General features: G+C 37.6%; 1 protein-coding gene and 1 pseudogene across 2 annotated transcripts in view; both read left to right on the top strand.

Annotated features, from left to right (window-relative positions):
- AIMP1 (aminoacyl tRNA synthetase complex interacting multifunctional protein 1) overlaps positions 1-26,524 on the top strand; it is a 168,287-nt gene that overhangs the window by 95,028 nt on the left and 46,735 nt on the right. The window contains exon 7 of one of the 2 annotated variants that reach the window (XM_067735399.1): positions 3,347-3,516. The exons of the other annotated variant lie outside the window; for it this stretch is intronic. Coding sequence (XP_067591500.1) covers positions 3,347-3,516 — 170 coding nt within the window. Of the gene's footprint in view, positions 1-3,346; positions 3,517-26,524 lie in introns of those variants that run through there. 2 annotated transcript variants of the gene reach the window in all.
- LOC137223109 (26S proteasome regulatory subunit 7 pseudogene) lies at positions 17,479-17,990 on the top strand (annotated as a pseudogene).

Raw genomic sequence — 26,524 nt, 5'->3', positions numbered from 1 at the left:
CGTCAATTTTTCCCTTTATCCTTGTTAATATTTGCTTTATGCATTTAGGTGTTCTTATGGTGGGTTCATATATATTAACAATTGCTATATCTTTTTGTTGTATTTATTGCTTTGTCATTATGTAATGTCCTCCTTTGTCTCTTGTTACACTCTTTGTTTTAAAGTCTATTTTTTCTGATGTGAGTATTCCTACCCCCATCTTTATTTTCATTTCCATCTGCATGAGATACCTTTTTTTCATACCCTCAATTTCAGTCTGTTTGTCTTTAGATCTGAAGAGTCTTGTGTAAGCAACATATATATGGGTCTTTTTTTTTTTAATCTATTCAGCCGCTGTATGTCTTTTGATAGGAGGATTTAGTCCATTTACATTTAAAATAATTATTGATAAGTATGTTTTCTGATTGTTTTTGTAGTTGTTTTTTTTCTTTCTTTCTTTTTTCTCTTTTTTTGTGATTTGATGACTTTCTCAATGTTATGTTTGGATTCCTTTTTCTTTTTGTCTGTGTATCTATTTTAAGCTTGCAGTTTGTAGTTACAATGAGGTTTTATATATAAAAACCTATACACTCTTAAGTTCAAATGCATTCCAACATCCCAATATTTTTACCCCACAGATACATTTAATGTTTTTGATGTCATAATTTGCATCTTTTTGTTTATTGTATTCCTTAACTACTTACTGTGCATATAGATGATTTTACTACTTTGTCTTTTTACCTTCTTACTAGTTTTATGAGTGATTATTCTACCACCTTTACTGTATGGTTGTCTATGGTTGTCAGTGACCTTTTTCCTTTCATAATTTTCATATTTCTAGTTGTGGCCTTTTCTTTTTCACTTAGATAAGTCCCTTTATTTCTTATAAGGCTAGTTTAGTGATGCTGAACTTCTTAAGCTTTTGCTTGTCTGTAAAACTCTTTATCTCTCCTTAAAATCTGAATGATAACCTTGCTGGGTAGAGTATTCTTGGTTGTAACTTTTTTCCTTTCATCACTTTGAATATATTGTGCCACTCCATTCTGGCCTGCAAAATTTCTCTCGAAAGTTTGCTGAAAGTCTTATGGGAATTCCCTTGTATGTAACTACTGGTTTTTCTCTTGCTGCTTTTAAGGGTCTCTCTTTATCTTTAATTTTTGCCATTTAAATTGTAATGTGTCTTGGTGTAGACCTCTTTGGGTTCATTTTGTTTGGGATTGTCTGTGCTATCTGGATCTTGATGTCTGTTTCCTTCCCCAGGTTAAGAGAAGATTTTTGCTATTATTTCTTCAAATAAGTTCTCTGCTTCTTTCTCTTTTCTCCTTCTGGAACCCCTATAATGCAGGTATTAGTATGCTTAATGTTGTCTCTGATGCCTCTTAAACTATCCTGATTTCTTTTCATTCTTTTTTCTGTTCAGTTTGAATTATTTCCACTACTTTATCTTCCAGATCACTAATTCATTCCTCTGTCTCATCTAATCTACTGTTGATTTCTTCTAGTAAAATTTTTATTTCAGTTATTGTATTCATCAGCTCTGTTTAGTTCTTCTTTATATTTTCTAACTTGTGGTGGAAATTCTCACTGTGTTCATCCATTCTTCTCCCAAGTTCATTGAGCATCTGTATGATCGTTACCTTAACTCTTTATTGGATAGATTGCCTATCTCCTCTTTGTTTAGTTCTTTTTCTAAGATTTTGTCTTGTTCCTTCATTTGTAATATATTCCTCTGTCTTCCCACTTTTTCCAATGCTCTGTGTTTATTTCAGTGTATTAGGTAGGTCAGCTATGTTTCCCAGTCTTAGAGAAGTGGCCTTATGTAGGAGATGTCATATAGGGTCCAGCAGCATGCTCCCCTCTTGTCATCAGAGCTATGTGCTCTAGGGATACCCACTATGTGGGCTGCATGCCCCCTTCTATTATGGCTGGGCATGCTGTGGGTATGCTGGTAGGTGTGACTGGTTTCTGGCCTGGCTGGCTACAAGGTCCTGTCTAATGGGGTGACTGTAGGCCCACTGGAGGGTGGGGTATTTTCCTGAGCAGTTGGCTGTGTGGCCGAGAGGAGTATGGGAGTGTTGCCTACTGCTGGTATGCAGGGCCATGTTCCCCTGAGGCTGGCTGCATAGCCCAGGGCTTGTGGGACTACTGCCAGCCTGCTGATGGGCCAGGTCCCTACACAGCTGGCTACCTGCAACAATTATTCATGTGGTGTTTACTTTATAGTGAATAGTAAGGAATAGCTATTTCTTTTGCTCTTTTAAAAATTTATTTAATTATTCATATTAATATGCATTATAATCTAATACTATCAGTATTTGCTCTGTTGCTCCAATTGTTCCAGCTTTGGCTATTGGTAGTTCATGTGTATTTTTACATGTCTTCAGCATTTTTTTTAGCTCTTCAGTCTTTTGATAGAAGGAAATCAAAACAGTAATTTAATAAGATCAGCCTGGAATATAACAGTGAAGAAAATTCTTTTTATGTTTTTAATCATTGCATAGCAAATAAAACTTAAAAAATAGTTTTCTCACAAATAACAATATGAATAAAATTGTTATTTTTCAGTTATAATTAAATATTTTTCATACCTCAATGCTGATTTCTATCTTACCTAACTCCAAGGTTTACTTATGCCCCAAACTAATACTGGGTTGGCTAGTACTCCCGAAATGGGGGAAAATAAGTCATAGAAAAATTTCCGACTTATAGATACATTGTGTGCTGCTTTCTTGCCTTAATCCAGCTATTCTACTGAAGCTCAATATGTATCACCAAAATTCACTTTATGTAAATTATAGGCCATGAACAGGGAGCACCTTCAGCCCCATCAAACCATAAGTCGGAAATTTAAAATTTAGTTAGCAAACATTTACTGAGTGCTTCCGAGTACTAGGCATTGTGCCAGGCACTGTTATTAATAAAGGATATATTTGAAAGAAGTTAGTTAGGAAATAATATTTGCTTTTTAAAAAAAGGAGTGATAAACAATGGATCTATGGGAAAATGAACAATAAGTAACTATCTTTTGTTAAGGGGCTCATAAACATAGAGAAGAAAGTGCATGATATAATATATTATTAAAAATATATCATACTGTATACATATTTGAAATGACATGATGTAGTAGAAATACTGACAAAGAGCTGTGAAAAGCACAGAAGAGGGAGCAACTAATTCTACCTGTGAAGAAGATAAGTGGTGTGAGAGAAAGCTTTGGGGTTCAAGAGACATTTTGTTTTGACGAAAGCCTGCTTTCGGTTTTATGGTTTGTTGGATTCGCTGACAAAATAACCACTCATTTCACACAAATAAACAGCTTTAATCAACTCTTTAATGAAAGATGATTTAACTTAATTTTAATATACAGTCATCAGAAGGAAAGGAATAAGAATATCAGAGGAAAATAACAGGGTATACATCACCGAGTTGAGCCGACACCTACTTCCAGATCCAAGCAGCAGCTGGGAAGTCCCGAGTGACAGCAATCTGGAGCCACAATTGGGAAGGGGCCCAGCAGTGCATCCACCCCACAGGTAAGACTTCAGATTGGAGTTCTGGGGGCTTCCATTTATAATTCCAGGCCGCAAATTGATATCATCAGTTTGTGTGCAAAAATGCAGCTCTGGACTCACTTTAACAGTGCTGCTGATTTCAACATGTGAGTCACAAGATTTTCCAGACCCTGAGGGACTGGCAGGTCCCCAGGGCTCAAGAAATTCCAAAACCCACTCCCTTTGTTATCGTAGGTGCCGCTTGACTTGCTAGCAGAAGTTGTTAGGTGTGCGAGCAAGTGCACAGTCCAGGCAGGGTCACAGGTTGGGCAGAGGCCTTCTGCCTCTGAAGCCTGAAAAAGACTACTTTACTAGTTTTTCCAAAATTCAGCCTCTAGGATTGTTTAGGCTGAAGAGCATAAGAATAAGGCAATATAACATGAGAAGTTTTTCGAATATGGTAAGACAGGTAACAATTCCAAACAGTCAGGAAAAAGAGTACAATCAATAGTACAGGCAATGGAAAAACATTGGAGATTGGTTCAAGATGGTGGAGTAGAAGGACGTGCTCTCACTCCCACTTGCGAGAGCACCAGAATCACAACTAACTGCAGAGCAATCATCGACAGGAAGACACTGGAAATCACCAAAAAAGATACCCCACATCCAAAGACAAAGGAGAAACCACAGTGAGACAGTAAGAGAGGCGCAATCACAGTAAAATCAAATCCCATAACTGCTGGGTGGGTGACTCACAAACTGGAGAACACTTATATACCACAAAAGTCCACCCACTGGAGTGAAGGTTCTGAGCCCCACGTAAGGCTTCCCAACCTGGGGGTCTGGCAACGGGAGTAGGAATTCCTAGGGAATCAGACTTTGAAGGCTAGCGGGATTTGACTACAGGACTTTGACAGGACTGGGGGAAACAGAGACTCCAATCTTGGAGGGCACACACAAAGTAGTGTGCACATCGGGACCCAGGGGAAGGAGCAGTGACCCCATAGCAGACTGAACCAGACCTACCTGCTAGTGTTATAGGGTCTCCTGCAGAGGCAGGAGGTGGGTGTGGCTCACCGTGAGGACAAGGACACTGGCATTGGAAGTTCTGAGAAGTACTCCTTGGCATGAGCCCTCCCAGAGTCAGCCATTAGCCCCACCGAAGAGCCTGGGTAGGCTACAGTGTTCGGTCACCTGAGGCCAAACAACCAACCTGGAGGGAACCCAGCCCCACCCATCAGCAGACAAGTGGATTAAAGTTTTACTGAGCTCTGCTCACCAGAGCAACAGCCAGCTCTACCCACCACCAGTCCCTCTCATCAGGAATCTTACACAAGCCTCTTAGATAGCCTCATCCACCAGAGAGCAGATAGCAGAAGCAAGAAGAACTCCAGTCCTACAGCCCGTGGAACAAAAACCACCTTCACAGAAAGATAGACAGATGAATGGCAGAGGGGTATGTACCAGATGAAGGAACAAGATAAAACCCCAGAAAAACAAATAAATGAAGTGGAGATAGACAACCTTCCAGAAAAAGAATTCAGAATAATGATAGTGAAGATGATCCAGGACCTCAGAAAAAGAATGGAGGCAAAGATCGAGAAGATGCAAGATATGTTTAACAAAGACCTAGCAGAATTAAAGAACAAACAAACAGAGATGAACAATACAATAACTGAAATGAAAACTACACTAGAAGGAATCAATAGCAGAATAACTGAGGCAGAAGAGCAGATAAGTGACCTGGAAGGCAGAATGGTGGAATTCACTGCTGCGGAACAGAATAAAGAAAAAAGAACGAAAAGAAATGAAGACAGCCTAAGAGACCTCTGGGACTACATTAAACACAACAACATTGGCATTATAGGGGTCCCAGAAGGAGAAGAGAGAGACAAAGGACCTGAGAAAATATTTCAAGAGATTATAGTCGAAAACTTCTCTAACATGGGAAAGGAAATAGCCACCCAAGTCCAGGAAGTGCAGAGAGTCCCATACAAGATAAACCCAAGGAGAAACACAACGAGACAAATAGTAATCAAATTGGCAAAAATTAAAGCCAAAGAAAAATTATTGAAAGCAGCAAGGGAAAAATGACAAATAACATACAAGGGAACTCCCATAAGGTTAACAGCTGATTTCTCAGCAGAAACTCTACAAGCCAGAAGGGAGTGGCATGATACTTAAAGTGATGAAAGGGAAGAACCTACAACCAAGATTACTCTACCCGGCAAGGATCTCATTCAGATTTGATGGAGAAATCAAAAGCTTTATAGACAAGCAAAAGGTAAGAGAATTCAGCACCACCAAAACAGCTCTACATCAAATACTAAAGGAATTTATCTAAGTGGAAAACACAAGAGAAGAAAAAGACCTAGAAAAACAAACCCAGAACAATTAAGAAAATGGTAATAGGAACATACATATGAAAAGTTACCTTAACATGAATGGATTAAATGCTCCAACCAAAAGACACAGGCTCACTGAACGGATACAAAAACAAGACCCATCTATATGCTGTCTACAAGAGACCCACTTCAGAACTAGGGACACATACAGACTGAAAGAGAGGGGATGGAATAAGATATTCCATGCAAAAGGAAATCAAAAGAAAGCTGGAGTAGCAATACTCATATCAGATAAAATAGACTTTAAAATAAAGAATGTTACAAGAGGCAAGGAAGTATACTACATAATGATCAAGGGATCAATCCAAGAAGAAGATATAACAATTATATATATTTATGCACCCAACATAGGAGCAGCTCAATATATAAGGCAACTGCTAACAGCTATAAAAGAGGAAATCAACAGTAACACAGTAATAGTGCGTGAATTTAACACCTCACTTACATCAATGGACAGATTATGCAGACAGAAAGTAAAAAGGAAACACAAGCTTTAAATGACACAATAGACCAGATAGATTTAATTGAGTTTTATAGGACATTCCATCCAAAAACAGCAGATTACACTTTCTTCTCAAGTGTGCACGGAACATTCTCCAGGGTAGATCACATCTTGGGTCACAAATCAAGCCTCAGTAAATTTAAGAAAATTGAAATCATATTGAGCATCTTTTCTGACCACAACACTATGAGATTAGAAATCAATTACAGGGAAAAAAACGTAAAAAACACAAACACATGGAGGCTAAACAATATGTTACTAAATAACCAAGAGATCACTGAAGAAATCAAAGAGGAAATCAAAAAATACCTAGAAACAAATGACAATGAAAACATGATGATCCAAAACCTATGGGATGCAGCAAAATCAGTTCTAAGAGAGAAGTTTATAGCAATACAAGCCTACCTCACAAAACAAGCAGAATCTCAAATAAACAATCTAACCTTACACCTAAAGGAGCTAGATAAAGAAGAACAAACAAAACCCAAAGTTAGCAGAAGGAAAGAAATCATAAAGATGAGAGCAGAAATAAATGAAATAGAAATAAAGAAAACAATAGCAAAGATCAATAAAACTAAAAGCTGGTTCTTTGAGAAGATAAACAAAATTGATAAACCATTAGCCAGACTCATCAAGAAAAAGAGGGAGAGGACTTAAATCAATAAAATTAGCAATGAAAAAGGAGAAGTTACAACAGACACCGCAGAAATACAAAGCATCCTAAAAGACTACTACAAGAAACTCTATGCCAATAAAATGGACAGCCTGGAAGAAATGGAAAAATTCTTAGAAAGGTATGACTTTCAATGTGTGAACCAGGAAGAAATAGGAAGTATGAACAGACCAATCACAAGTAATGAAATTGAAACTGTGATTAAAAATCTTCCAACAGGGCTTCCCTGGTTGAGAGTCCGCCTGCTGATGCAGGGGACGCGGGTTCGTGCCCCGGTCCAGGAGGATCCCACATGCCGTGGAGCGGCTGGACCCGTAAGCCATGGCTACTGAGCCTGCGCGTCCGTAGCCTGTGCTTCGCAATGGGTGAGGCCACAACAGTGAGAGGCCCGCGTACCACACACACAAAACAAACAAACAAACAAACAAAACAATCTTCCAACAAACAAAAGTCCAGGACCAGATGGCTTGACAGGTGAATTCTATCAAACATTTAGAGAAGAGCTAACACCCATCCTTCTCAAACTCTTCCAAAAATTGCAGAGGAAGGAACATTCCCAAACTCATTCTATGAGGCCACCATCACCCTGATACCAAAACCAGAAAAGATACTACACAAACAAAAATTACAGACCAATATCACTGATGAATATAGATGCAAAAATCCTCAACAAAATACTAACAAACAGAATCCAACAACACATTAAAAGGATCATACACCATGATCAAGTGGGATTTATCCCAGGGATGCAAGGATTATTCATAATATGTAAATCAATCAATGTGATACACCATATTAACAAATTGAAGAGTAAAAACCATATGATCATCTCAATAGATGCAGAAAAAGCTTTTGACAAAATTCAACACCCATTTATAATAAAAACTCTCCAGAAAGTGGGCATAGAGGGAACCTACCCCCGCATAATAAAGGCCATATATGACAAACCACAGCAAACATCATTCTCAATGGTGAATAACTGAAAGCATTTCCCCTAAGATCAGGAACAAGACAAGGATGTCCACTCTCACCACTATTATTCAACATAGTCTTGGAAGTCCTAGCCACAGCAATCAGAGAAGAAAAAGAAATAAAAGGAATACAAACTGGAAAAGAAGTAAAACTTTCACTGTTTGCAGATGGTATGATACTATACATAGAGAATCCTAAAGATGCCACCAGAAAACTACTAGAGCTAATCAATGAATTTGGCAAAGTTGCAGGATACAAAGTTAATGCACAGAAATCCCTTGCATTCATATACACTAATGATGAAACATCTGAATGAGAAATTAAGGAAACACTCCCATTTACTATTGCAACAAAAAGGATAAAATACCTAGGAATAAACCTACTCAGGGAGACAAAAGACCTGTATGCAGAAAACTATAAGACACTGATGAAAGAAATTAAAGATGATACCAACAGATGGAGAGATATACCAAGTTCTTGGATTGGAAGAATCAATATTGTGAAAATGACTACACTATCCAAAGCAATCTACAGGATCAATGCAATCCCTGTCAAATTACCAATGGCATTTTTTACAGAACTAGAACAAAAAATCTTAAAATTTGTATGGAGACACAAAAGACCCCTAATAGCCAAAGCAGTCTTAAGGGAAAAAAGCAGAGCTGGAGGAATCAGACTCCCTGACTTCAGACTATACTACAAAGCTACAATCATCAAGACAATATGGCAGTGGCACACAAACAGAAATATAGATCAATGGAAAAGGATAGAAAGCCCAGAGATAAACCCACGCACCTGTGGTCCACTAATCTATGACAAAAGAGGCAAGAGTATACAATGGAGAAAAGACAGTCTGTTCAATAAGTGGTGCTGGGAAAACTGGACAACAACATGTAAAAGAATGAAATTAGAACACTCCATTTTGTGTAACACCATACACAAAAATAAACTCAAAATAGAGACCTAAATGTAATACCAGACACTATAAAATTCTCAGAGGAAAACATAGGAAGAGCACTCTTTGACATAAATCACAGCAAGATCTTTTTTGATCCACCTCCTAGAGTAGTGGAAATAAAAACAAAAATAAGCAAATGGGACCTAATGAAACTTAAAAGCTTTTACAAAGCAAAGGAAATTACAAACAGGACGAATAGACAACCCTCAGAATGAGAGAAAATATTTGCAAATGAATCAATGGACAAAGGATTAATCTCCAAAATATATAAACAGCTCATGCAGCTCAATATTAAAAAAACAAACAACTCAATCCAAAAATAGGCAGAAGACCTAAATAGACATTTCTCCAAAGAAGACATACAGATGGCCAAGAAGCACATGAAAAGCTGCTCAACATCACTAATAATTAGAGAAATACAAATCAAAACTACAATGAGGTATCACCTCACACCAGTTATAATGGGCATTATCTGAAAGTCTACAAACAACAAATGCTGGAGAGGGTGTGGAGAAAAGGGAGCCCTCTTACACTGTTGGTGGGAATGTAAATTGATACAGCCACTATGGGGAACAGTATGGTGGTTCCTTAAAAAACTAAAAATAGAATTACCATATGACCCAGCAATCCTGATACTGGGCATATACCCAGGGAAAACCATAATTCAAAAAGACACATGCACCCCAATGTTCATTGCAGCACTGTTTACAATAGCCAGGTCATGGAAGCATCCTTAATGCCCATCAACAGATGAATGGATAAAGAAGATGTGGTACATATATAGAATGGAATATTACTCAGCCTTAAAAAGGAACGAAATTGGTTCATCTGTAGAGTCGTGGGTGGATCTTGAGACTGTCATACAGAGTGAAGTAAGGCAGAAAAAGAAAAACAAATATCATTTATTAACGCATATATGTGGAACCTAGAAAAATGGTACAGATGAAATAGTTTGCAGGGCAGAAACTGAGACACAGATGTAGAGAACAAACGTATGGACACCAAGGTGGGAAAGCATCGTGGGGTGGGGGTGGGGGTGGTGTGATGAATTGGGAGATCGGGATTGACATGTATACACTGATGTGTATAAAGTGGATGACTAACAGTAACCTGCTGTATCAAAAAATAAATAAAATAAAATTCAAAAAATAAAAATAGTACGGGCAATGGATTAAACAAGGCAGAGAACAATTGTTTAGCTTGGGGGTGACTGAGTAAAGAAAAAGTCCCACCAAGAATGAGCAGTATGCTTCTGTACGTTAACTCCTACATCCATTAATTTGTTAGCTCTAATAGTAGTAAGAATAGAGTGTTCTAACAAAGTACAATTACGTGTATCTATAAATTTTTGTAGTAACTTTGATTTTTGTAATATCCATTTCAAAGGTTCAAGTGACAGGCTAATATCAGGAGCAGGTAAAGTAGGAAGTAATGTTTGTAACAATTGTGTATGTATACGGGGTAAGAAATACATTGCCCCGTTCTAATCTAAATGGTCTACATGTGCTAAACAGCCTGAAAAAGGGTTCCCTGGCTGATAAATAGAAGTTGTATTAATGTCATCTGTTACAATACATATAAACTGGGGAGCAACTTCAAAAAACATGCTATAGGATCGAGGAAATATGTTCCATTCACAATAGTTAATGGAATTTTCTAATAAGCAGGGTTCCCAAATGTGGGAAGTCTGACAAAGCAATTCTTGAGTAGCCTTTTCATGGTTTGTCAATAGGTGGGTGGGATTATTAAAATCTAAGTAATTTCCGGCAAAATGAGGCAACCAATATTCATTTCCAAAAACAATAGGCAACACATGAAATTGACACACAGAACTTGTGTTAGCAGCCTTATAGTGATATAAAGTCCGTGAGCGCCAGGTGTCTGTGCATTTAGTAATGCCCTCTGGAATAAGTAGTCAATGGTTTTTAGGTATCCATTCATTAAATAATTGTCTCCATGTATATTCATTAGTAGACATTAATATATCCTGGGCTTAATTCGATTGTAAGAGAGGAGGAATTAGGAGGTCGAATAAAACCTCTAGACCACGGGTTATCAGGGTTTACCCCGGACCAGATAGATAGGTTTTGTCCATGGCAAGTCATAATTAGAAAAGGACAGGCCTCGTTTGCAGAGCAGGTGAAGTTTCCTTGGGTTCGGGTCTGGCTCACATTTTTCCAGTGGAAGATTCCCCAGTGTTTTCCTTCATCTTTTTTTTAACCATAGCAGATATCCTGGAGTTGAGCATGGGAGTTCGGTTCTCTGTTTGACTGCAGCATAGATCCTGGGGTTAAGGCATGGGTGATGATCCACATCACTGTCAAGACTCCAAAAACAATCTGTATGTGGCTTTTTCTCCCAGATGGCCACATTTTTGGTGTGCCCAAAGTGCCAAACCTTTGAGTTCATTGGAGTTTGGATTGACTTCCACCATCTGGATCTGAGTTTGTTTGTCTGTAATTGAGTGATACCATCGTTCCGTGGAATTGGGAATATTATGAGCATCTACGTGAAAAACTGAAACATTAGTTTTCTGCACAATTTCCCAAATATCTGCCCATAATTCTTTTCCCCACAACTCTTTTGAATGAATTTTTCCAACTCACATTGGAAGCCAGGTTGCTAATCCATTGGCCACAGATCAGGAATCAGTGTAAATATGACATTCTGTTAAGTTTTCTTGTTTCAAAGCTTGATATACTGCATGTAATTCATCAAATTGGCTGCTTTTTCCCTCTCCAGTAGTAAACAGTTTAGTTGTGACTGGATTGTAGGCTACTGCTTTCCAGTAACGAACAGATCCTATATATTTTGCCAAGCCATCTGTAAACCAGGCATGTTTCTTTTCTTTCTCAGTTAAAGAGTCAAAGGGCTTTCCCCATTTTATAGGCAACTTGGTTATCTTGGGTTTAATCATGACTTCGTGCGCAAGGTTTTCAATTGAAATTTCAGAAATCTTTTTTTTTTTAACAACTTTATTGGAGTATAATTGCTTTACAATGGTGTGTTATTTTCTGCTTTATAACATAGTGAATCAGCTATACATTTACATATATCCCCATATCTCCTCCCTCTTGTGTCTCCCTCCCATCCTCCCTATCCCACCCCTCTAGGTGGTCACAAAGCACTGAGCTGATGTCCCTGTGCTATGCGGCTGCTTCCCAGTAGCTATCTATTTTACATTAGGTAGTATGTAAAACAGCGACACCCTGTGGGCCCGTTTTGGCCCAGTCCTGTATATACCATTTCCATTTAATTATACTAGACTCCTGGGCATGCCCAATTCTACTGGTCTTTGGTGAACTTAAAATCCATTGCATAATTGGCGCTTGAGGCCTTAATGTAACAGTATGACCCACGGTTATTTGTTCAGTATCAATTAAAGCCCAATAAGAAGCCAACAACTGTTTTTCAGAGGTAGTATAATTTTTCCCAGCTTCTGGAAATTTTCTACTCCAGAAGCCCAGAGGTACTCTTTTGCCCTGTTGCTTCTGCCATAAGCTCGAATTAGTATACAGTTCATTGATTGACATGTGTAATTCTATGTCTCCTGGTTGGTTGGTCACGGGGCATCTGATCTCCATCCAAAGGTAGATAGACTACTGAGATAAGCTTTAGAATAATTCAATTAAACTTTTTAGCAATAAAATGTAACATCAAGGAACTATCTGGGAAGTGAATCTTGGTAAACACAGGCCTCAATTAACAAAACTAGAATGGAATATTCAGTGAAACATAACTTTTTTTTTTTCATTGTGAGGGCATTAACCCTGCAGCCAGGGGAGAAAAAAAGAAAAAAGAATGAGGTTTGTCAAGGAGCCGGGAAAATCCAAGCAGATGTCTTGGATTTCCCATAGCCCTGACCATTTGATTTACAGCTATTGTTTACCCATTTAAAATGTTCTGACTTAGGAGTAGACTGTTGCCATGTTATGAGGACAACAGGATAGCAAAAGTCTGACAATGAGGGGTTAATGTTTTGTAGAAGCAGAATGAGCTTTATCTACATGTGCCATAATCTTCATAGATCATTGTGAAATAATATTTACTTTACCAAAGTAACAATACAAGATTTCAAAGGCAAATATAGAACAGAGCACTTGAGGTAAAGAAACTTAAAATCTGTTATCAAAGGCAGTTCAACATCTCAAGAAAACGTGTACCATGCATAAAACTCTTTTCTCGGAGTCCACTTTCTACAAACCTTTTTTTTTTTTAATCACTTTCTGTATTCATCATTTTATTTTCCCATTCAGAAACAGCCACCTGTAAGTCAGACCTACTTCCTTTTTCCTTAATAAAATGTAATTCCAGTCCTCATACCTTTTTTTACTAAAAACACATGTCCTCCTTTTCTTAAGCAACCATGAATGGTCCTTTATATCAGCAGTCTGTAGATTGGTAAACATAAATCACCCAAAGCTCTTATCTCATTTGCATTTTCTTTCCTTAAAAGTTTCTTCACATTAAGTTACTTTCCTTGCTGACAAATTTGCAACAGATATAATAAGATCTTATTTAGCTTATATTGAGCCTAGGCACAATAAAAGTATTACACTTAATGTTGATGACTTCTACGACATGTCTATATTAATTAGATTAACAAATATTAATACCAGGTATCAATTTAATATTGAATATTTCCCAGTTCACATGAGCCTGAAATTCATTTAGCTTAATTTCTCTTGTATTTAGAATTGTTTGATTTGTAAACACTTACTTTTCTTTAAGCATTAGAGCTCATTTATAAATTAACCTTAGCAATGTTATCCAAAGATAAAGCATACTGAGACATACACATATACCCAGACAGACAGAGATCTCATAGTTTCCGCTTGAGATTTAAAATGTCTCTTGGTCCCTTTCCTTTTTTTAAAAAAATATATTTCCCATAATTTCTTTGTAGTTATTCCATTAATCTTTTCTCTTGTCACTCCGCTCTTAAGGAGGGCTCAGAACATTTCTTTCCGGGACACTCTGTCTGCTCGCCTCACTTTCCCTTTCTCTTCTTTCTTTTCAAAGTTCCATTCTTCCAAGTCTCCTAATTGTTGTACTTTATCAAGGACTTCAGAGATGGGATTCCCTGTCTCATTTAGCAGAAGGGTCAAAATTACATGTTTGTAACAAAGAGGAGCAGTCTTAAAAACTTTATTTCTTATTTGAATAGTCAGGGAAATGTCAGTCATGTTATCCGGATGTCCAATAAAAATAGCATGTTTCATAGCCTCTTCCTTTAGTCTCTGGACACAGTCCTTAATAGTGTACCAGGGAAGGTCACTTCCAGGCCAAGCAGACTCTATAGGGTATTTCTTAAGGCACCCTTCAGCGACTATTTCCAGGAGATTGGAGTCACCTGGGTGATTGGCTTTGTCTTTGAAAGCCTGTTGCACAAGAGTCATTACTATTGGTGCCGAATTTATGGGCATCTCCATCATCAGTCAATATTCCGGCGGCCCCGGCATCATAAACACGAACTACCCAAGTATCTAAAGGTTCTCCTGATCTTTGAGTTAAATGCCCTCAAATATCATTAATTTCATGTTGAGTATAATCCTCCAGGATTTCTTATTACATTTCCCTGAGCGTCAGTTTCCATTTTTCACCACCAAGCAGGCTGTGCCTTAAAGTTAGGTGGTTTAAGTTCTTCCTTCGACTGAGGTGGGGCTGACTTCCAACCCAAATCATCATTTTCATCAGATTCTGATTGTGAGCTACCATCCCAGATATCTGCATCCCAGGTATCCTGGGTCCCAGTCTACCCCAGCTTTAGCTATAGCCAGATGTACTTTCTTTTTGTTTACTTTGCCCCGCCACTTTCAATATTTGGCTTGGACAACTTTAACAGCAGCTTTTTCGGCTATGTACTGGAAAGTGGAGACCTGATCAGCTAGAATATAATTTTGACATTGAAGCATGGACGATCGTCCAGCAGCAGTTGTTAGGTGTGCAAGCAAGTGCACAGTCCAGGCAGGGCCAGAGGTCGGGCAGAGGCCTGCTTCTGCCTCTGAAGCCTGAACAAGACTACTTTACTAGTTTGTCCAACACATGTTAAACGTAAGAATTCACTTGGTGAGAAGGAATTAGGAAGGACTTTACAGTTCAAGCAAAGCTTGATCAGGACACATGTATAAAGGAGAACAATAGGATTAGGCAACCACTGGGAAACTAAAACTCAAGTTGCAGAGAAATGGAAACAATGGGAGTGGTAGGTGGGAGCTAGAATATGATGTGACTTGTAGACCATGGTAAGGAGTTTGGCTTTGTCTTGGTCACTCAAAATTATTAAGTAGTTACATTAGGACATTTTTGTGCTAGAAAAGATAGCCTGAGCAAAATGAAAGATGGAGTCATTCTGTGTTATTATCCCAAACAGGGGGTGAATCAAACATGTAGATCTCATTTCTGGCTCTATTTATCTTGACTTTCTCATATTATCCTCTAGTATTCCTTTCCAGGAGAGAGATCTTGAGAAAGATGGAAAATTAAATTAGATTGAATGTAATAAAAAAGACAGCATTCTCTACATTTAATATTAGAACCACATTGCCCATAAATCACAATATTTTTGTCATGTAAATGCACCTGATTTTTGGTATCCTGATTTATGTATATATCTGGAAAACTAAACGTGGTATGTACCTAAACAAATTAGGAATTGACTAATTTTAGTATTTCCTTTTCAATTAAATATAATCTTAATTGCCTAATCAATATCTTTTCGAAGATGGCATAGCTTATATTCTTTATATGTACTAAATACAGACCAAGTTAACCTTTTGTAAACTAAAGTATCTAAAAGTACTCTAAGTTTGTTTAAACTATTTTAAGAAATCCTTTTGCGAGAAAAATACTTTCCTGGGACTTCCCTGGTAGCCCAGTGGTTAAGAATACACCTTCCAGTGCAGGAGATGAGGGTTCAATCCCTGGTCGGGGAACTAAGATCCCACATGCCTTGGGACAAATAAGCCCACACACTGCAAGTACTGAGCCCGCATGCTCTGGAGCCCACATGCTGCAACTAGAGAGAAGCCCCCACTCCACAGTGAAGAGTCCACGCACTGCAGCAAGAGATCTCACATGCCACAGTGAAGATCCCTCTTGCCGCAACTAAGACCTGACGCAGCCAAATATATAAATAAAGAAATAAATATTTAAAAAAAGAAAGAAAAATACTTTCCTTTTCATGTTAGAGCTAGAATATCCAAGTGTGACTATAAGGTGTTTTAGAAAAAAGAACCCTCATTTTTCCATAAGAGCATTTAATGAGTGGCTTTACTTTTACATATGGTTTGCCAAAACAATATAGAACTAATAGAAGTACTTAAAATCATCAAATAATTTGAAATAGGCCATCTCATCAATGACTGAGACATCAGAATAATAATGTTTCTATTGTCTTGGAGCTTGTAGTGGAATCTTTGGGGAATAACTTTGCAAACAAGAAGTATAAATTTCTTATTCTTTACAGGAAATGAATAAATCAATGAACTGAACATATAAATGAAAATTCAGTGTACATTACTAAATTTTATTTTATAAAATTTAAATTAAGGGGCTTCCCTGGTGGCGCAGTGGTTGAGAGTCCGCATGCCGAAGCAGAGGACACCGGTTCGTGCCCCGGTCCAGGAAGATACCACATGCCGCAGAGCGGCTGGGCCCGTGAGCCATGGCCGCTGAGCCTGCGTGTCCGGAGTCTGTGCTCTGCAACGGGAGAGGCCACAACAGTGAAAGGCCCACATACCCCCAAAAAACCAAAAAACAAACAAACAAAAAACCAAAAAAAAATTTAAATCAAGCCAAACTCTAATGTGTAGAAAATAAAGCAAGACATTATGTCTGAAAGAACTTCTAATTAAAGTTTGTATCCAAAGTTATATTTTTGAGAATAATACATGAAATTCTGAAGATAATAGTTCTTTGAATTAAGCCAATCAGTTTAGTAATGTTGATGATTTATGCCATTTGGGATGATATCTATGAATATATATATATATATATATATATATATATATATATATATATCCACAAAATTTGGTATTCTTAGGACTGAAACCTAAAACTGAAAATGTTCACAGGCTGCTGTTTTGATGCTTTTTGGAATTTTGAAAGGCGGATTGGTATTAGATCGACACTTTTCCCCCAGGCTCTGAATTCATTTATTTGACCAATGTCTCTAAATTAAAGAAAAAATTTTAATAATCAGTTGTGAAAAGTTATATTACTGGAGTGTATTAAATCAGTAAAGCTATGCTTTGGTGGAGGGAATGCTAATGCATAGCATCCTGAACAATTTGTGCAAATTATAGCATATTTTGGGAGACCATGGATAGATTCATGAAAGGATGAGTAAATTTTCTGGGGTTCAGAGTCATAGATGCTCACTGAGTGTAGGAGAGACAATAAAAATGTTAAAAATTTTGATTTATAGGTTCCTAAAGCCCCTTAGAGTAAGCCTAGTTGGATTATCCACTTGGTCAGTAATCACTTTGACAATATTCTTTAAAAGAGTGTTGAGGAGCGCCACCGGAAGCGAGGAAGGTGCTGTGTAATCACCCAGCAAGCTGAGGTTCTTGGATCTCCTAAAATGCCGGATTACCTCGGTGCAGATCAGCGGAAAACCAAAGAAGATGAGAAAGAAGACAAGCCCATCCGAGCTCTGGATGAGGGGGATATTGCCTTGCTGAAAACTTATGGTCAGAGCACTTACTCTAGGCAAATCAAACAGGTTGAAGATGACATTCAACAACTTCTCAAGAAAATTAATGAGCTCACGGGTATTAAAGAGTCTGACACTGGCCTGGCCCCACCAGCACTCTGGGATTTGGCTGCGGATAAGCAAACACTCCAGAGTGAACAGCCTTTGCAGGTTGCGAGATGCACAAAGATAATCAATGCTGATTCGGAGGACCCGAAGTACATTATCAATGTGAAGCAGTTTGCCAAGTTTGTGGTGGACCTCAGTGATCAGGTTGCACCTACTGACATTGAAGAAAGGATGAGAGTTGGATGAAGAAAGTTGAAGAAAGGATGAGTTCACATACAAGTGCCTGTCATGAGATGGGGAGGGGAGATATAACAGAAGGTCATAGTGTGTTTTGTACCCCCTCATAATCCCAACCCTTGCCTGTCATCTTGTGTTCCACTGTTAATGGGCATGCTATAGGCTAATCAACCTAAACCAGTCTCATTTTTACTCTCCATTTAAAAAGTCTCTCATATTGCTATCTTATATTACTCCTATTGTAATTTAAGGACATTTTAAACCAATTGCCTTTTGATTGGTTCTCAACAGAGGAGAATACCTAATTAACAGTGTCTGTGCAACAAGTGATTAGATGTCCTTTTCCATGGTAAATAATAGAGCATGACTTTGTTTTCATTCATGTCTTGAGCAACAGGAATTTCCTGCCTATTTCATAAGGATGTTGAAAGGATTCATCAGTTAGTGTACATAAGATTCTTTAAGCTCCACAGAAGAAAGTTGTTACACATAAACATAAAATTTCCACTAGGAAGAGAAATTATGAAGAGAATGTCTCAATGTCTCTTTTTACCATACTTACACTGTCAATTTTATTTTTTCAATTTTTATTTATTTATTGGCCACGCCACGTGGCTTGTGGGATCTTAGTTCCCCTACCAGGGATGAAACCCGGGCCCCTTGCAGTGGAAGCTTGGAGTCCTAACCACTGGACTGTAAGGGAATTCCCTACACTGTCAATTTTAGATGTCAAAGTGTGGGCTCTGTTTTTATTTTTTGGATTAGGGCTCTCTAGAAAGTGGAAATAGTGGATTAAGTAAGAGTGAAATAAGGTCTATAGTTCCCTGTGCCCTCAGTGGGTAACTTTCATATTGATATCAATGATATTTTAAACAATACATAGATTTTTTTTCCTCTCAGGCACAATACAGTTTTATTTCTTGAATTTTATAAGAAATGTTATCTCAAATACCCAAAATCAGAAACACGTGCTTTAGGGCTAATAGTATTGCTGTTCTATAAGGTCAGCTCCAAAGACTACATAAAGCTTGGTTAATTTAAAATGAAATAGAAGGGACTTCCCTGGTGGTGCAGTGGTTAAGAATCCGCTTGCCAATGCAGGGGACACGGGTTTGAGCCCTGGTCCAGGAAGATCCCACATGCCATGGAGCAACTAAGCCCGTGCACCACAACTACTGAGCCTGTGCTCCTACGAGCTACAACTACTGAGCCCGTGTGCCACAACTACTGAAGCCTGTGCACTTAGAGCCCATGATCCACAACAAGAGAAGCCACCACAATGAGAGGCCCGCACACCACAACGAAGAGTAGCCCTTCCTCGCCGCAACTAGAGAAAGCCCACGCGCAGCAACGAAGACCCAAAGTAGCCAAAAGTAAATAAATAAACAAGCAAATAAATAAATAAAATGAAATAGAAGCAGCTGTTCTAAGGAATGCAGTATATAAGCTCTCATTTAAGGTTATGTTGTGTTTCTATTATTAATTTTAACTGTGTGTTTTTTGTTTGTTTGTTTTGTTTTGTTTTTTTGCGGTATGTGGGCCTCTCACTGTTGTGGCCTCTCCCATTGCGGAGCACAGGCTCCGGACGCGCAGGCTCAGTGGCCATGGCTCACGGGCCCAGCCGCTCCGCGGCATGTGGGACCCTCCCGGACCGGGGCATGAACCCGTGTCCCCTGCACCGGCAAGCGGACTCTCAACCACTGTGCCACCAGGGAAGCCCTAACTCTGTGTTTTGAGAGAAAGAATTTATTAAAGAAATAAAACCTGGTTTTGCAAATGTTCTGTAACCATACTAAAGTAGACAGTGCATGAAATCATAAAACTCAATTGTAGTCTTTTCTCTCCCTTTTACAAAAAGGAGCATGGGTTGTTTTTTCTGCAGTAGAGGAGATTATAAAATTATTTTTTTCTTCAGGCTAAATTACAAAATGAACTAAATACTGAGAATTTATTTCAGACCATATGACTTAAAGATTGCTCTGACAAACTGAAAGGAGATACGTCGTTTTTTAAAGAGGTTTAACATACTCTTTCCTACTACATGCAGCTCTGAGCTTAATTACAAACACAATAAAGGTATGGACTAGTGGCAAATTATCTAGACAACTCATCAACACGATCTTAAAAGTGGATTGGTACTGGCATTTTCTTGATTTGAAGTTAAGAGCTATCTTGGGTCCCTCCCTTTTTCTTTTTTTTTTTTGGTCTTTATTATTATCATTTTTCTAATTTCTCTTGATGTACTGCTGACGTGTGACTCTGGTGTACTATGAAACCTGGATATCCGTCTCAAATTTTTTTAGAGTTTTTGCACCAGCATATATTTCTTTTATTATTAGAAAAAGTAAAGGTTAGTATAATTGCCATATTGATATAGAAAAGTTTTTCATTTTTAAATGTTTTTTGTGTCTATTATTTAATCATTATGAGGAACCCTAAGAATTGAACTAGCTACATACACCATTGATTTTAATATTTTGAAGAATATTTTCTGGGATATGAGTAGTGATATAATTCACAACACTATTACTATATTCTACATATGTTGCACTATTGAGTATCTATGATATACTTGTATTAATAACTGATTCTTTCTAGGATACCATTTTGAAGATTAAAATGTTAGATAAATGAATCAACAACAAATAGAGAATGAATACTTTTATCATTCTATTTAACATACTCTCATCTGCAGTTTGTCCTAGATTGCTCAAATGCTCATGAGATGACAGTGTATTCCAATCCAGAAGTAAATATCAAAGACAATGAGTTAGAATACATTACAATGATCATATAGAGTAAGTAGTTATGCCCTGAGTCAAATCAAGGCATGTGGACAGATAGGTTTATTCAAATAATATTCTAAAAGGGCCATGATGGATTGTCGTATTCAATTATGGAAGCTACAACTAAGTAGGTTGGTTTCCATGATCTTATTCCATTTTGCAATTTATACACACACATTCCTAGGGTAACGAACTGGGTGTGGTTAGGAGAGCAATAGTAGGTACAATCTCTCCTCATTCACCTTTTCCCAGTATTGGGAGCAACATTACCATCCACTCTGCGTTTGATTATTTGGGTGCTTATAATTAGTTCATCTTGGGTGCCCTTTTGGATTTTAGAGTTGTAGTAAACTTTCTCCAAAAAAATGGCATCAAACTGAGACGCTGAATATAGGTTAAGCTTATTTGGCAAGAGTTTGGACTTTAATGGTGTTTGGATTGATTTTCTTTTCTCTTTTTTAAAATTAATTAATTAATTAATTTATTTATTTTTGACTGCATTGGGTCTTCGTTGCCACATGCCGGCTTTCTCTAGTTGCAGCGAGCAGGGGCTACTCTTTGTTGTGGTGCGTTCTCATTGAGGTGGCTTCTCCTGTTGCAGAGCACAGGCTGTAGGCACACAGGCTTCAGTAGTTGTGGCATGCAGGCTTCAGTAGTTGTGGCTTGTGGGCTCTAGAGCGCAGGCTCAGTAGTTGTGGCACACAGGCTTAGTTGCTCCGTATCATGTGGGATCTTCCCGGACAGGGCTCAAACCCTTGTCCCCTGCATTGGCAGGTGGATTCTTAACCACTGCGCCACCAGGGAATTCCCTGGATTGATTTTCTGAAATAAGATTGTTAACTTCAGTTTCATATTTTTGAAAGAAAAATGTATTTCAAATATTTTATTTTATTTTATTATTATTATTATTTTTTGCAGTACGTGGGCCTCTCACTGTTGTGGCCTTTCCCATTGCGGAGCACAGGCTCCGGATGTGCAGGGTCAGCGGCCATGGCTCACAGGCCCAGCCGCTCCGTGGCATGTGGGATCTTCCCAGACTGGGGCACGAACCCGTGTCCCGTGCATCCGCAGGCGGACTCTCAACCACTGCGCCACCAGGGAAGCCCAAAATATTTTATTTTAAATCACTAAAATATAAGCATTAGTACTTATCATTTGTCATGCACTGTTCTGGGTACTTGGGAATTTAATAGTGCACAAAATTGCCAAAAACCTCTGCCGTAGTAGAGCTTGCACACTAGTCGGGGATAAATGATCCTGGAGTTTAGGTCAATAAACAAGACATTTAATACAGAAATATGTAAAGAGGATAATGTTAAAGGTTCGAGGAGCAGTTTGCAATTTTAAATAGGGTAATTAGGATGAGCCCCATTGAAAAGTTGACATTTGAGCAAAGACTTGAAGAAAGTGATTTATTTGGTTATTTGTGGGAACTGCTTTCCAAGGCCCTAAGTCAGGAGCTTGTTTATAATGTTGGAGAAATAGCAAGAAGACCAGTGGAATAAAAGAGGGGAAGAGTAGGAGATAAGGTCAGAGAGCTAATAGAGAGGGAAGAGGAAGATTACGTAGAGCTATAGGGCCTTTGCATCATATTCATATAGAATAAAATGGTCTTATGTTATATCTAGGCCACTTCCAGCACACTGTTTTTTATAGCTTAGGGAAATGTGGAATCATTGAACAATTTTGAGCTGAGAAGTGACAAGATTTGGCCTACATTTTAAAATGATCATTGTGTTTAGAAAAGGCATAGCAGTGAGCAAGGCTGGAAAAAAGGAAATTATTTGAAACGTTATCAACTAATCTAGGAGATAGATTATGGTGACTCAGACCAGAGTTGTAGCAGAAGTGATAAGAAATCACCAGATTCTGAATATATTTTGAAGGCAGAAACAACAGCATCTCCTGAGAGATTGTTTGTTCATTATGAAATGGTAAGGCTAGGGGTGGAGTGGGTTGGTGAGGAAATAGCTGGAGTTCAGTTATGAACATGTTATTTTGAGAATATCTTTTAGATAGCTAAGTAGAAACATTAAGTACTGAGTTGTGTGTATGAATCTGGAGTTCCAGAGCAAAGTTTGGATTGGAAAATTAAATTTGGGAGTTATTGGCATATAGATGGCTTTTATAGTTATGAACCTAGGTGAAATCACCAAAGGTGAGGTATAGATACAGAAGAGAAAGAGATCATAGAGTAACCCAAATCCACTCCAACATTTAGAAGTTAAGAGTAGAGAACAACCGTCAAGGGGGGTTGAATAGGAGAGATAAATAATGTAGGAGGAAAATCAAGAGAATGGTATTTTGGAATTGAAGTGAAGAAAGTATGTTAAAGAAGAGGTATAATCAACTAAGTTAAATGCTGCTGAGAAAAAAAAAGAGGATGAGCACTGACCATTGGATGTAGAATCATGGAGGTTGTCAGGATTCTCCAGATGAACAGAACCAATAGGATGTATCCCTAACTCTCTATCTATCTATCTATCTATCTATCTATCTAACTATATCTAACTGAGAGATTTATTTTAGGAAATTGGCCTTCTCAGTTGTGGGAACTTGTAAGTCTGAAATCTGCTGGGTAGGCCAACGAGCTAGAGACCCAGGGAAGAGTTGATGTTGCAGTGTTGAGTCCACAAGCAGTGTAGTGGCAGAATTCCTTCCTCAGGGGAACTCAGTCTTTTCTCTTAAGACCTTCAATTGATTGGGTGGGTGAGGCCCAACCACATTATGGAGAGTAATCTGCTTTACTCAAAATCTACTGATGTAAACTTAATCACATTTTAAAATTATTTTCACAGCAATATCTTCACAGTAAATATCTGCATAAAAACTGTTGTTTACCAAGCCACTGAATACCAAACCTAGCCAAGTTGACAATTAAATTAAACATCACAGAGATAATTGATAGCATTGAGAGTTTTTATGGAGTATTATACACTACTATACCCCAAAGTCTTCTAATAGTATTTAACTTGATAAATATTAAATAAAAGGATTTTCTACTTTTTTTTCCCTTGAATATGATATCCTCACTCAAAACAAATTAAAACGTGCCAAAAGGAAAAAATAATTTTAAGAACTATCTTTTTATTTTGGTTTGTAAAAACACATAGAGGTTGAGGAGTCAGAAACATTATTTAAAAATTGATTAATCAGAAACCAAGAAGATAATTCTATAGTCAAGTATAACTGAAAAATACATAATACAAATTGTCAAATAATTCAAAAATGTTTTTAAAAAAACAAATGTTATATTTTCTGGTTGCTTTACTGTACCAATAATTAGGGTTTTAGTGCAGCTTTTTATATATCTTCTACCAGAAAAGCTTGAAAATAAAGATGATAACTACCGATGTATTCCCAAATACTGGAGAAATGGCTCTAAGTGAAACTCATAGATAATTAAATATTTTCATTGGTGGCATGGAGGAGATTTAATTTTGTTTCCTATTAACTTTTTTGCTAGAATTGTCAAGGTGACAAATGGAGAAATTTCACTCTTTTTTTGTTCCCTCTGTGTAATCACTGTCTGGTAACATCTGAACTCCCAAAGTTATTCTTCTCATTGAGTGACTCTCTTCCTAATACCATTTCACTTTTTACATTCCAAAAGCTGGAATTTCCACAACAACTTTCATATCTTTAAAAGGTCTTAAATATTGATATTACTCTGCTTATTTCCTTTCAATCTAATTATGCTTGGTTGAGTTGCTTGGTTTATTGGTACAACATTGATTATTTTACCATATCCTAGATAAAAAGAGTGTTTATGGATTACCATTAAAGTTCCTAAATTAGCTAGACTGAAGGTATGTGGTGTGGTAAAAATAGAGCACTTCAAACATTCTAGCTCTCATTACAGTTTCATTTCATGATATAATTTGTCAGACTATGTAAGCAACATGGTTTTTCTCTATGCAACATTGCTACAAATTATAATAGTTGTTTCTACTAAAACAGTGATTTTATGTACTTTGGGAGTGCTTATTTATTTCCACTATTCAAAAATGGTTCAAAATAAAATCTTATTTAAAATTCATTAATTGAAAAGAAAATTAGAGTTCATCAATTAGTCAATTCTGAGAAATAATAACTGGCTCTATGTTATTTATGTTAGGTTAACCATTCTTTGTATTGAAATAATACATGCATTCTTTTGAAATTTTAGTTTGTTGCTTAATGTCCATTGGTGATATAATTTTAAGAATTTAAACAAAACAAAATAAAAAATTTCTTCTAGCTTATATCTGTCTTCTGAAAAAAAAAATCAGTGATTTCTTTTTACACAATTGTCTTTGTCAAGATCTTCAAGACCTGAGACTCTGTCTTGCTGAATAGTGTTAGCACATATTAGCCATGAAATAGATGGTTATTGATAGAATGCATGAGTAAATGAGTGAATGACTACATTAATGAGTGATTTCATTAAGCATTAAAATTGTCTCTGAACTTCTTTATAGTCAAGACAAAAAGGAAACATGGTAGGCTGTAAAATTTTCAGTGCCTAAGAGAAGGAAGAACATTAAGTGAAATTTCCTTTATATTTCTCCCTAGCCACGTTTTGTTTCCATTTGCTTAATTTTTCCCCTCCCAAGTCATTAGAACGTGAGAATCTCCTCCTATGCAAAAGTTATTCTACTAGAGATTTAGACTATGTAACCTCATATTTTTGCTATGCGAAATAGCAAAACCTAATTGGTCTCCTTGCTTTCACTATTGCTCTCCTATTGTGCATTTTCAACATAGCAGAGATTAAGTTAAAACATAAACTGCATTACAGCATCCCTCTGGTCAAAATTTTTAAATGGCTTTCTCCTCACCCAGAAAACCAAAACGAAACCAAAACAACTTAGACCTTACAATGGTTTACAATTCCTTACCCTGTCCCCCATGTGTCCTCTCTTTATCTTCTTTTTTTTTTTTAACTCTATTATCCACTTTAAATTTATTTATTCATCCATTTATTTTTGCTGTGTTGGGTCTTTGTTTCTGTGCGAGGGCTTTCTCTAGTTGTGGCAAGCGGGGGCCACTCTTCATCGCAGTGCGCGGGCCTCTCACCGTCACGGCCTCCCATTGCGGAGCACAGGCTCCAGACGCACAGGCTCAGTACTTGTGGCCCACGGGCCCAGCCGCTCCGCGGCATGTGGGATCCCCCCAGACCAGGGCTCGAACCCGTGTCCCCTGCACCGGCAGGCGGACTCTCAACCACTGCACCACCAGGGAAGCCCTACCTTATTTCTTTATTTCTTTCCATTCTATGCTAGCTCATTCTGCTCAGTCACATAGGCCTTCTTCCTCAAACATACTAAGCCAATCATTTCATCAGTTATGCTTTTTTTCACAGCTATCCAAATATTTATTTCCCCATTCCTTTTGTTTCTGCTTAAATGGTATCTTAATTGTGAGTTTTTTTATTGACAACTTTATATAATATAGCAGCCTCTTTACCTTGTCAATCTCTATTCCACTTACCTTCTTTATTTTTCCCACATCAGTTACCTCCATGCACTGAATGAAAGAATGAATGAGTTTCTACATTTCAGACACTTGGCCCTCTCCATCTGTATCTTTAATTTATTTCTCTTTCCATAAGTTTATAAAAACACTAAGATCTTTCCCATTTCTCCCTGTGTACTTTATAAACTCATTCAAGTAGTAGCACGATTGCAGCTGTTTTACCAGAAGTGAATAATATGTTGCTAGAAAAGATTAGTAAGGCTTCAAGTACATGGTATATGGCCATTGATTTGGCACATG

The sequence above is a fragment of the Pseudorca crassidens genome, chromosome 4, assembly GCF_039906515.1.
Source record: "Pseudorca crassidens isolate mPseCra1 chromosome 4, mPseCra1.hap1, whole genome shotgun sequence".
Lineage (NCBI taxonomy): Eukaryota > Metazoa > Chordata > Mammalia > Artiodactyla > Delphinidae > Pseudorca > Pseudorca crassidens.
The sequence above is the reverse complement of the archived record's forward strand: the minus strand, read 5'-3'. Positions and strand labels throughout refer to the sequence as shown.